We start from the raw sequence: 12,372 nt of genomic DNA on the forward strand, positions 1-12,372 counted from the left end.
GCCCAGGTGAATCCCAAATGGCCACAAGAAGGTGCCAGGAAAACCCAGTTGATCACAGCCCTTGGTTTTGAAGCTTAGTTCAAAAGGTGGTTAAATGTGGGTTTGAGCATGATCTCAAGTTCAACTGCAATTGTGATTATAAAATAAACTCCAAACAGCATCAAGAGCGATGTATGGGAGAGCTTAGGAAGACAGACCCCGTGGCAAAGCAGAGACCAAAGGAAGGTGAAGGGGTAAACTCAAGATTCCCAACTAGGGAAAGATCTTAAAGCTACTGAAATCAGCAGCGTAAATAGAATACCAAAACTGAGAATAGCTACACCATCATTCTTTTCTTTGACACAATGTCAGGGATAACTGTGGGCTTGTCATGGCCTGCAATAATAAGCAGCCACATATACACAGCCCTTCAGGAAAGGGAATCAGAATTTTATAGAGAGCCTAATATTAATAAAAGCCTATCTAAAAGTAAGACTAAAATTTCTTCTGCCTTTATAGGCAAGACTCATCTGTCTGAAAGTGGCTTTTACTGCAGACTTTTGCTGGATATCAAGTCACCTTGGCTCATACTATAGACAACAGAATGGACCTGAAGCTGTGATTTATCCCCATGTAAAGCAGACCCCTACAACTGGTTGGATGAATTGCACCATAAAATGTATTGACTGTATTGACTAGATCTCCACTGACTATAAAGAGAACTGAAATACCTATTTCAGGCACAGAACATCACATGTACATATCTAAATTTAGTTATCTTAATGTGGCTCTGAGTCCCATCTCTCAGGTCAGGTGAAAAGTTTCCCATCCCTCAAGTGTTTTCAGCGTAGACACCTAAATTCAAGTTCATCACCCAACGCATCTTCTGTAGTCAGTGAAAAGTTTCAGGCACTGCAAGAAGTGATTAATCTCACTTATTTTAGAACCATCTTCAGGATTAGATTAACTGCACTCCAGAAACTTCTATTTCCTATTTTTCTTCTGCAAATACAAAAAGAGTCCAGACAGCTACCTCAGATAAGGCACTAGATGGATGGATCCCATTGTGAATGTTGATAAACAGCCTCTCAAGCCCTGAGGGAAAGCAGGGAAAACAAGTTGTTTTAAGTAATTTAGCACTGAATAGAGTAGCGTGTTTGAGAAGGTGCAGTGTGATAATGCTATATTCTGGGAGCAGAAACTGCCATGAACGTCAGCTGGCAGACCTCTGCACAGTGTCATTGCACACAGGACCTGACAAGATAATGGAGCAACATCTCCTACAATGAGTTAGACAAAACTGGGAGAAATGTCCAAATAGCAGCAACAATGCAACTAGCAATATCTTCTGTGTTGTACAGAAATCAAAAGTTTGGTACTGAACGATCAGTGGTCTCTTTCTCATGGATTAATACCACAGAAAATTATTGGGCTTTGTTAGCATGCCGAGAAAAGGAGCTGAAGTATCTGAACCTCTATGAGAGTTTGATCACAACAAGGAGTGTTGAAACAGAACAGGCAAAAGCCTTCACAAAGTCCCATGAGCAAGAAAAAGATAAGATATAGAAAATAGAAGGTGTCATAGACATGCACAAAGGGTGAAACCCAAATTATTTCATTGGGGTAGGATTTCCTGAGTCTTATCCCAAAGAAAAGTGGCCATTTGCATAGACCCAGGAGGGTATCCTCAAGGTGGTAAGATCCCACATAAAATGGTTATGCCATTTAGTTGTCTTGGACTGCAACCACGGCACAGGTCATCTAGCCATGCTGTGTTACTGGCCACTGTGTGCCGCTGCTCGGGAACATCCCCGGCATGGCTTTGCCAATTAGTCTAGACATACTTAACGACTGTTGTAGGCATGGGTGAAGATGCTGCCACACTGAAAATCTGGTCCAGAGCCATGGTCCTACGCATCTGATGCCACTGTGCAGACAATATCTGATCAGGGAGCCTTGCCAGTTGTGTGCATTGAAATTCTCCCAGCAGCATCTCACAAGCAGCAGTATTAGCAAAGGTAGAAGAGCAAATTCCAGTTCTTGTAATTACCTTCCTAAATTAATTCCCCTGTAATTTCAATCAGCTGCTCTTGACATTCCCTCCTCAGGGTGTAATCCCTCCTTGTAAATGCTCTGAGAACTGCATGGAGAGGCATGAGGGGAACAAAGATAAGCAGAGCTGATGCCGCACTGCTGAGCGCCTGGTGGGCAGCTCCCCACCATGCGCTTTGGGGATTTCACTATCAGACCCTCAACAGCTGTACCTACTTCTCCTTCATCCCCATTGAAAACAGAAATTTTTAGATTTTTTTTGCATTTACAGTCAGTGGGAAATGCCCTGTAAAGAGTCTTGTGTTTTAAGATGAACATCTCTGTCCTTCATTTGAAGTAAGGTATAGCCTAAACCAAATGGTTCCTACAAAATATAAGAACTAGGACTTGGATGGATTGGGGCATTTAAGCTTTCAGCGTTGCTTCAGCTCTGCTTTGGTGGAGGACAGCACTAGGAACACTGAATTGTTATATCAGTTACAAACTTAATATATCAAAAGGTTGGAAATCTGAGATGGGAAGGTAAACAAATTCATACCGTTGAACTGAACAGATAAAAGTAACCCAACAATCAGGTCTAAACAAAAGGAAATGAGGAAATAATTGCTGTTTAAACATAGGTGCAGTGTCTCATGAAGTCCTAGTTCTTGTATTAATTCAGTTGACTAGCAGAAACTAGATGCAATTAAAAACTGGCTTCAGAGGTATAAATAAAGCCATAACAAATGATATCATATTAACCAGGAGGGGGAGAAGTTGTTATTTAGTGAAATGCTGAATGGATTTTCTTAGTTCTGGTTTTATTAAATGCTTCCTTAATGATCTATAAAAATAATTAAATTGAACGTTAACAAAATTACCAGATACTAATCTGGAAGGTGATCAAAACACCAGTGAGGACAGAAGAAAGTAAATATGAAAAGCATCTGAGATTAGAAAACAACACTGGAGAGTCAACACAACCAAATACAGCTTGGCAAGGAAATGCAAAACACTTCCATACAGCTCTCAGCAACAACTCTGAAAACGAGGAGGACAAATGAAATGCAAATATCCAGAAAATGACATAAAGTCTAGAAAGTCAAAGGAAGCAAAAGAGAACAGCTAACATGGACAGGATTAGGGTTCCTGCACTGTTGCTCCCATAAAAAGGACCACCATGTACCAGCAACCTAGAAAAAGAAATTAGGAAAGATTTTGGTGAGATTTATATATGCAGAAGGAGGTGAGAGCACACACCACCTCAAGAGACATGGAATGCTTCTGAAATCAGGGTCTCAGCATCTCCCAAACTGAGACTCAGCAGGGTTGGAGAAATGCGTCTCCACTTAAGTATGGTTTTTAAGACCCACCTACGAACCAGAAAAAGTCAGCGACGGGTTGGTTGTGCAGAAGAAGATGATGAAACCTAGCGCTGCCTTCCACCACACCTCAGTTGTACTCCTTCACTGAGGCTGACCTCAGTGTCACCTTGGGTAGCTTTCTCCTGACTTCACTGGCACCTTTCACTGGCTCCAAGTTAAACAGGCTCTTAAGTAGTTTGCATGCTTGAGGCTGGAGAAGGCAATTTACTTATTTCCAGCCTGAAAGTTCTCCCAAAGTGCCTATTTCTAAGTAGGTTGCCATGAACCTAAATATCCCTGGGCATGTCCCTCTCTCCACGGAAAATGTTAAATTTCCCAGCTATCACCCTAAGACAGGAGGAGGCATATACATAACAGCTCTCGTGGCTCATATTCCTTGTAATGCTATTAATATTTAAGTTAACCCTTTTAATACAGGATCTGCCCGAAGCAGTAGAGGAAGCAATGGCTCCATGGCTCCACTTCTTCTGTAAAGCTTCACACACAAGAAGGGAATCTTGCATTATTAAATACAAAAATAAACATAATTATTTTTTATACCATACAAAGCTGATCACAATAATGTCCTACCACCCAGCTGCCTGGCTATATCTAAGGTTACTGCTATATCATGCTTCAAAACAACATATAAATGATCTTAATGCTCACGTGACTGATTTTGATTGGGAAGTTTCTTTGAGCTGCTAAAATTACGACCAAATTACTCAAGTCCAGACCTTGTCCTTGAATGTACATTGTTATCTCCTGACCTTGCACACACATCGGTGCTGGAAAGGACTTCTTACTGCCCTAGTACATTCATGCACAGGTTTGTACCCTGGCTAAGCTACAACTAAAGAGGATTTAGTCAAGTAATGTTTGAGGATGGGGAGCCCAAAAAAAAGAACAGGAAGATGCCAGGTAAGTGACAGGAAGATGCCTTTGGTGGGATGTTTGGGAGAGGCAGGCACTGCCAAGGCACCTTCATGTTCACTTACACATTGAAGCACACAGTGGTATATAACAAGGTAGATATGTGAGGTTTTTTTTAATCCAGCTGTTAATATACATCAGCTTCAGTTACTATTTTTCCCATTGGATTTGTCTTGTAGGTTCCTGTGTTCTGTACCAAATGAAGCAAAACGTGTGTGGGGAGGCTCTCCCTGCTCAGTTTTAAAACAGCTCAGATGAAATTAAGAAATAAAACCTGTGTGACCTCTCCACCAGGCAGCTGACCCACAGGTGCCCAGACCTGTGAGGTGCAAGGAGCGAAGCGAGGCACGGGAAGGGACCGAACCGAGCGCCGCCTCTGACCTGAGCCCAGCTGTTGTGCTGGGGACACTGCAACACGCCTGGCACAGGGTTTTTTTCTGGAAATGGTGCCTCCGGGACCGGCAGGGCAGCACTGCGACAGTGCTACTCCTCGCTTCTGAGTTTCTTAGAAGAGGAGAAAAACCCAGGTTGGTGGCTGCTGGAGGGGCTCTGCTGCATCCCCTCCGGACAGGATGATGAAATTTGGCACAGTTCGGTTCTATAGAAATGACAGCAGGGACTCTGGCACCTTTCCGAGGGGCTCGTTGCTGGTGGAGTTGATGGTGTGAGGAGCTGCTGAGGGTTTGCTGTCACTGCTGGTGCTGATGCTCCCCAGCACTGAGCTCTCTGCCCACCTGAACGAGCCCAGCCGCCGCTTCACCTGGCCACGACCCGCAGACGGGTGCCCAGGGACACACGCCCCTGGGGATTTAGGGCCTGCAGAGGAGAACATCATCACTACAGACACCTGCGTGCCCGCAGCTCCCACCAGCTCTCCCAGGCAGGCGTTCGCAGCACCAAAATTCGGCAAGTTAGCGGCGTAGCCATGGAAACACCGAGCACTGCAGGCTGACCGAGCCGGCACCGATCCCTGAGTGGATCTCACTGTCGACACCAAAGCCCTGGTGAGGAGTTACGGGGCTGTAGGTGATGGCGAGCTGAAAACACACATTCCCGCCCAGACCCCTGCCCACCAGAGGGCCAGGCCTGTAGTTTCAGAGGGAGTTCAGAGGTTGCTTGGGGAAGCACTGGGCACCCACGAGTTTTGTTGCACCTGCCAAAGTGACTCCAAAGCAGGACCGTAACCCGCTGGTGCTCCACAGCCAGCCAAGATTTCCCCAGGCTCTGCCTCCCCTTCCCCACCACCACGAGCAAACACCAGCTCACAGCATTGCTGATCCTGGTGGAGGAAACAGTCGCATCCCCACACCAGCCCCGGGGAGCCCCTGCAAGTCTCAGCAGAGCTGTGTCAACAGAGGTGTGCAGTAAGGTCTCCAATGAGTAAGGCTTTGTTATTTTTTACAAAATACAGAGCGGAATATATATTCTGTGCATTATGATGGATTAGGATAAATAATTAAAATGGGGCTCGCACTGGCAAATGCATTCACAAAGGGAGCTTGCTAATGGACCAGGCTTGCTCTCCTGCTCCGGGGACTCACTTAGAGACAAGTCCATGCCAGACAGGCCAAGGAAGGGATCCTATTTATCCTCCTTCTTGCCCCCAGCCTGTTCCCAGCTCACCTCAGGGTGACGGCTCGGTGCACCTTACAAAGCATCTCCCGAAGGGCCAAGAGGAAAATAATGGAAAGTTCCCACCTGTTCCTCAAGTCCCTCAACACCCTTTCCCACAAACAGCCCACCCAGGATCAGTCATGCAAGAGGTTCCCAGAAGCACTGATGATCATATCCCTCTGCCTCCTCTGTTTGTTCCAGGTGCTAAGTGGTATTGAGAGATGATTAGATGCGAAATAGGCAAGGACGTTCACGTGTTCCCCATGGTTTCCCCTTTCCCATCAGGAGGTATGCCGTGGTGATCCACGGCAGTCGAGAGCAGCCAATATCGCACACTTTTCAAAAACAAAATAAAAAAGGAAAATCAAGTCCCGAGCCTTTTCCTAGTCTTATTTTTCTGTGAAAGTAACGGCTGCAGTTGTCTCGGGGGATGGTATGAAAATAAGAATATCTCCTAGCTACCTCTCCTTCAGCCTCTGTTTTCATTAAGTCAGGCTGAAAATTTTCCACAAATTGCCATTGCAAAGTTGATCTGAATTCTGTTACCTTCCTGGAGTCTGTCCATCATCCACCAAATTCCTTGTGCTTATAATTAAAAATAAACTAAAAAATCAAAATCTTACTTGCTTTTTTTTTTTTTTTTCATTCAATTCATTTTTGCTTCTGTGCATAAATAAAGCATTTGGGTGTTTCATGGAGGTGAGCAGGGCTCGAGTCAGTCATCCTGGCCAAACCACTCATCCCACGAGGCTCAGCATCAGGGGATTCTGGATATACAGCGTGATTCTCGACACAAAGGAAAGCTCAGTGCATCACGGGAGCTGTAGTTACACCTCCAGGAAGAGGAGCTCAGAAAAGAGCAGGGATAGGTTGTAGCCTGACCTTACACCCCCAGGAGCCATTTCCAAATCAAAAATCTCAAAGATTTAAACAGCTATGTGTGTGTTTATATATATTATTATTATTATTATTATTATTATTATTATTTTCCTGCAAATGTGCAGGAGCTCAGGTTTGAGGAGGTGAATTCTTTCATGGGAAATTCAATATTTTATCTTACCAACCACTCCATCAAGATACTGCAGTATTGCCACCAGGTCTGAGACCACTGGTGTTCTGGCAGGGAGAACTTTAAAGGTGTTAGGTAAATCTTCTGCCCAGTAGTACATACAGGAAATAGATGTTTTCAGAAGGTGAAGGAAACGGAGTCAGCTTCTTTGGGACCAAATCACCTTTCTTTTTGCTATAAGCAAAGGTGCAAATTCAGATGTGCAGAACAAGGGAGGAGGAAGAATCACAAGAAATCTCTCTCCTATCGCTCTCTGCAAATCACTGCTGCCGAAGGCTGAACACCAAAACTGCCACCAGAAATTCCCCTGCATCTTGTCCCTATGGCCTGGTTGTGCCTGATCATGTTTTTGCATTCTCATTCGGTTATTTCAAGGGATTGAATCATTTCAGTAGATCCAACTGCACCTAAAGCAAAGGGAACTGTTTACACCAGGGACTGTGTCAAGCCTTATTTATGTGCACATTAGAACAGGGAGATGCACGAAGGATCGTGACCCCTTCGTAGCCATATGGGCATCACTGTACAATTTAATGAGTTCCCATCTGCACTACCCTTTTAAAAGGTAGGTTATTTTTTTCAGGCATCCAAAGCTTTTGCAAAAACCTTTGCAAAGCCCCTTCCTGCCCTCACACAACATCCTCAGTGTGTCTGAAAAATGCAAGCCTCTTCCATCAGCAGCTTCCCACTTCCAAAATCCTGGGATAGGCAGCACCAAAGTCCTTTGAATCAGCTCTTCCTTAAGCACCTTATGAGGAATCCGTCACATCCGCCCATGCTGCAACCCCTTTTGTTCCTCAGCTGTTTATTCCCTCAGTCCTACATGCATGAGAGCAACTGTCTTACTCTTAATTTGATTGTATTGCAAAAATATTGATATCTGCTGAAAGGTGACTCCGAATGAGATGAAGTATGATGTTTTATTAGGATAAATGGGACTTTCCTTCCTAAGTAAAATGGCATATTTGTAGACTTTATGGAAAGGTTGGCAATCAATCTCTCGGCAACCCAAGAGAGAGTGTAAAGTGTTCTCGTGTGAAAAGCAGCAGTGGGGAACTGCCGGGACAGCACTGCACGGTGTCACAGCAGCACCTCCAGCCTGAGAGGGACTCCTTTTCAGAAGGAAAAAGGCTAAAACACAATTCATCTGAAAGCAAGAACAAAGACTTCAGACATCAACTCAGAGTGCTGCTTCCCTGCTGCACTGCTCCTGCTCTCGAGCAGGTCATTGCTCTCCAGGCGCACGAACGAGCTCGGAAAGCAAGATCTCAGCATGCTGCTCCATCACTTTTGGCAGGTTTCTTTTGCAGGGCCTGATCGTGTAGTGAGGTAGGAGCCCACAGCTTCTGCCGAGTTCAAAAAGGAGATGAGACTGAGCAGAAACTTGGACTGCAGAACACCCCTGGGTGGCTTCGGAGGGGGTGGGCTGGCAGAGCCCAGGCAGAGCACTGGGTGGCTGCTCGAGGTGCTCTGTGCTCACACCTCCTGCGGGGGCACAGGACACCTATTCCTGCTGGAAACATTGCCATGCTCTCTGCTGACCCAGCATTGCTCATCTGGAAGCCCGTTCTCCTCAACCTTAATGCCATAAAAACCGAGCAGCATTCCCTCATCTCCCCATCAAGTCCAAAAAAGTCTGGGGAGGATCTGGCCCAGAAAACACATTTGGGTTCCTGCCTAGAGGATGGTGCCTTCCCCGCTGATGTTCACAGGGGCACAGCAGAACCTTCACCAAAAGAAGTGGAACCATGGGAAGAGTTGTGTGTTTTACTTCCCTTTAGGATAAGGAGTGCTAAAGGTGTTTTTTCATTAATGTTGATTGACCGACCAATACCTCTACTGACCTCTGTGGGAGCACGCCAGGCTCACATCTCAGCATTTTGCAGGACTGTGCAGCCACCAAGGAGCTGTTGGCCACACAGAACATTGGGTCCACTCCTAAGAAGGATCAAACCCTATAAAATTACAATTTTGCCCATTCTGCAATCCACGTTGCATAAGGATTTTAAGGGTAGCCACACACCTAGACAGCCAGTTAATATGAATATTGTAACGTTGAAATTTTTATACCCATTGCGCACAAATGTGACTTAGCCTACCTTAGCCTCTCTAGCCCCATCCACCACCCTATTGCTTGTTCCCAGGCATGAGCCTGGGCATGGATTTGACCCAGCTGCCACGGCTATCCACAAACAGAGAGATGCCACGCACTTGTAAGGCTCTGGCGTGTGCCAAAGCTTCATTTATGCAGCCTGTGTGGGCTGAGCGAGGCAGGAGGAGCGGGAGGTGTGCCTCCGTCCAGACACGGCTCCCCCCAGGCAGGAGCAGCGTTATGCAATACCAAGCACAACCCAACAGCGAGCTCTGTACAAAAAGCCTCCCCCAGCACAGCATCTTCCCCCGGCCCCAAAAACTGTCTCTCCCTGCCTGTTACCACAATTTATTCCAAAGGCAAAAAAAGGCAAAAAAAAAAGAGGTGATGGTAGCCGGTGTCCATATTGTCACAGAAATCAAACTGGAAAGCAGGAGCCTTTGTCCCAAGTCACACTTTATGAAAACACTGAGAAGAGGGGGGCAGCAATAGGTGAGTGGCACATAGCAGCACTTCAATAGTGAACGCTGCCTTCTACTTCTCGCCCAGGGCGAAATCCCTGCAAACATCCACGAGAAATTTGCCGGAAGGTAGAATCACAGCCCTACACTCGAGGTGTTTATCTGCAAGTGCAGGAACTACACTGGTGATCAGGGCTTCCCAAAATCCAGCTCCAGGCTCGCAGCCCATACAGCCCAGAGCACTTTGTCTTTGGCAAATAAAGCAATTTCAGAAATCACTGCTTAAAGCCTCTATCACACAGGGCTCTGTATACGTTACAGCGTTCAAGAGAAATAGTACACCACGATCACTGATAATCCCTTGGGTTTTCAAACACATTCAAAACACTAAAAAAAAACACATTTATTTTAACAGGACTCTGCCAACTTCGTTGCATGCTGTAAGCAGCCTTATTTTTTTCTATATTCTTATGAAAGCTTAAGGGATCTGAATTTTTAGGAATGCCAGTGGTCATTAATTTACCTTGGCGCCTTTGGGCCAGAAAACGAGTTTGTTTCATCTCTGCCTGTGGCCAGTTCAACTTTCTGGTGGACAGGGCTGCAGTGCCTGGGCTTCGTGCCCTGCGGGGTGACACTCAGAGGACCGAAACCCGATGGCTTTCGTTTGCCACGTTCAGCTTCTGCAGGAGCCGGTTCACCCGGGGTTTATAAAAGCTGGTTTAGCCACATGTAATGCTCTGCGCTGAACTGAAGCTGGCAGCGTCCCCTTAAGCACTTCGAGCCTTAAACCCGCTCAGAGCTGGCTCCTGCTCCCCTATCCCGCTTCCAGGGGTTGAGGCGCGCAGGTTTGGGCACAGCGCCCTGAGGCGACGCAGGGGCACGGCCCGGAGGGAGCCACGGGCTCGAAAGAAACCGTTTGTTTTGGGGAAACCCGAGGGAAAAAGATAGATAATAAAAATATAAAAAAAAAAATAAGGAGAAGAAGAAAAGAATAATAAGAAGAGAATAATAAGAAGAGAATAATAATAAGAAAAGAAAAGAATAATAAGAAGAAAAGAATAATAAGAAGAAAAGAATAAAAAGAAGAAAATAGTAAGAAAAAATAGTAAGAAGAAATTAATAGGAAGAAAATAATAAGAATAAGAAAAAGGAATAAGAAAAAATAAGAATAAGAATAAGAATAAGAATAAGAATAAGAATAAGAATAAGAATAAGAATAAGAATAAGAATAAGAATAAGAATAAGAATAAGAATAGAATAAGAATAAGAAGAATAAAGAATAATAAAAAAAAAGAATAAGAATAAGGAGTCGGAGTAATAATAAGAAAACCACTCAGCCAGCACATCCCTTAGTGAGGTCCCCGCCGTTCCCCCGGTGCTGGGAGCGAGTCCCCCGGCCGGGGATGATGAAGCAAAAAGGGGCCCCCAGGCGCATCCTGCCGGGGATCCCCGGGGGCCGGGGGTCCCGCTCCCGCTGCCCGTACTCACACGAAGCCGTGGTAGAGCAGCGCCCAGCCTCGGGGTCGTTCCAGGGCGTCGTAGATCAAAGTTTGGACCCGTCGGTACTTGGCGTGGTTCCTCTTCACCGGGCGGCTCAGGGGGGTCTTGGCCAGCAGCCCCAAGCCCGGCGGGCTCCGCTTGCCCCCCTCGTCCTTCCCGCCGCCCTCCAGCAGCAGAGTCCCGTCGCGATCGGCTCCGGACCCCAGGGCCAGCGAGCCCTGCTCGGGGTCTCCGCCGCCGCCACCTCCGCCGCCACCGCCGCCACCTCCCGTCGCCGCCCGGCCGCCCGATGTCGCCGCCGCCCCGCTAGCGCCGCGCCGAGCCTTCAGCCCCATGGCCGGGCCCCGGAGGCGAGCTGCGGCTCGGCGGCAGCCCCGGGAGCCCCAAGGCCATGATCCGAGCTCCCCGCCCTCCCCCCCACCCCCCCCAGCTCCCCCCCCGGATGGTTGGGTGGTGTGTTTGTATATATATATATATATGTGTGTGTATATATATATATATATGTGGATGGGGGGTATATATATATATGTATATATATATAATAAGGGGAAGGGGGGATGGAGGGAGGGGGGAGGCGGTCACATCCCCCTCAGGTCATCCCCGCCGGCGGGCGGAGGGGAGGCTGGAGCAGCGCGGTGGGCACCTGGGAGGGGAAGCATCGCGGAGTTTATTTACCAGCCCGATGCCCGAGCCCCTTCCTCCCCCCTTCTACCCCTCCTCCTCTTCCTCCTCCTCCTCCCAGCTCCTGCCTTCCCCCCCCCACCCCCCCCCAGCCCTCACGTTAGGGAGTGGCCCATTGTATGCACCAGCAAATAGCCGCCCGCCCCCCTCTCCCCCAGCCCCCGGGGGGGGGGGGGGCTGCTCAGCCCCCTGCCCCCCCAAACCCATCCATCACCCCCCCAAATGAAAAAAACCATCGGCTGTCAGCCCCCCCCTCCCCTCCAGCATCCCCCCATCAGCCGCCGGAGGAGCCGAGCGGGGAGATCCCGGCAGGCGGCGGGAGGGGGAGACCCCTCTCGACACCAGGGGATCCCCCCGCAGCATCACAGCCCACCCACACCCCCCCCCCATCCACACACACACCACCCCCCCGAGGGGAGGGGAGGGGAGGGGAGGGGAGGGAGGGGGAGGGCATCCCCGGCCCCCCGCGGAGCAGGAAGGAGGAGGAGGAGGATGGATGAAGGATGCCGGGAGAGGCGGCTGGAGGCGCTGCCCGCCGAGCAGTTCTCGCTCGGAGCCGAGCTGAGCCGAGCCGAGCCCCCAAGCATGGAGCTGGGGTTGGGGGCAGCACGCCCGGGCAGCCCCCAGCCCCACAGGGCTCGGGTTTGG

The 12,372-nt window shown here is 48.1% G+C and overlaps 1 protein-coding gene across 3 annotated transcripts in view; it reads right to left on the minus strand.

Moving 5' to 3' along the window:
• The window catches only part of KCNQ3 (potassium voltage-gated channel subfamily Q member 3), a 198,426-nt gene extending 186,956 nt beyond the window's left edge, over positions 1-11,470 (minus strand). For 2 of the 3 annotated variants that reach the window (XM_080581849.1, XM_080581848.1), the window contains exon 1: positions 11,032-11,449. In XM_080581849.1, coding sequence (XP_080437975.1) covers positions 11,032-11,378 — 347 coding nt within the window. In that variant the 5' untranslated portion in view covers positions 11,379-11,449. Of the gene's footprint in view, positions 1-11,031 lie in introns of all 3 variants that reach the window. The other variant, XM_080581850.1, reaches the window with a different exon arrangement.
• Between the last annotated feature and the right edge of the window lie 902 nt (positions 11,471-12,372).

This window comes from Anser brachyrhynchus (assembly GCF_964034855.1).
Source record: "Anser brachyrhynchus genome assembly, chromosome: 2".
NCBI lineage: Eukaryota > Metazoa > Chordata > Aves > Anseriformes > Anatidae > Anser > Anser brachyrhynchus.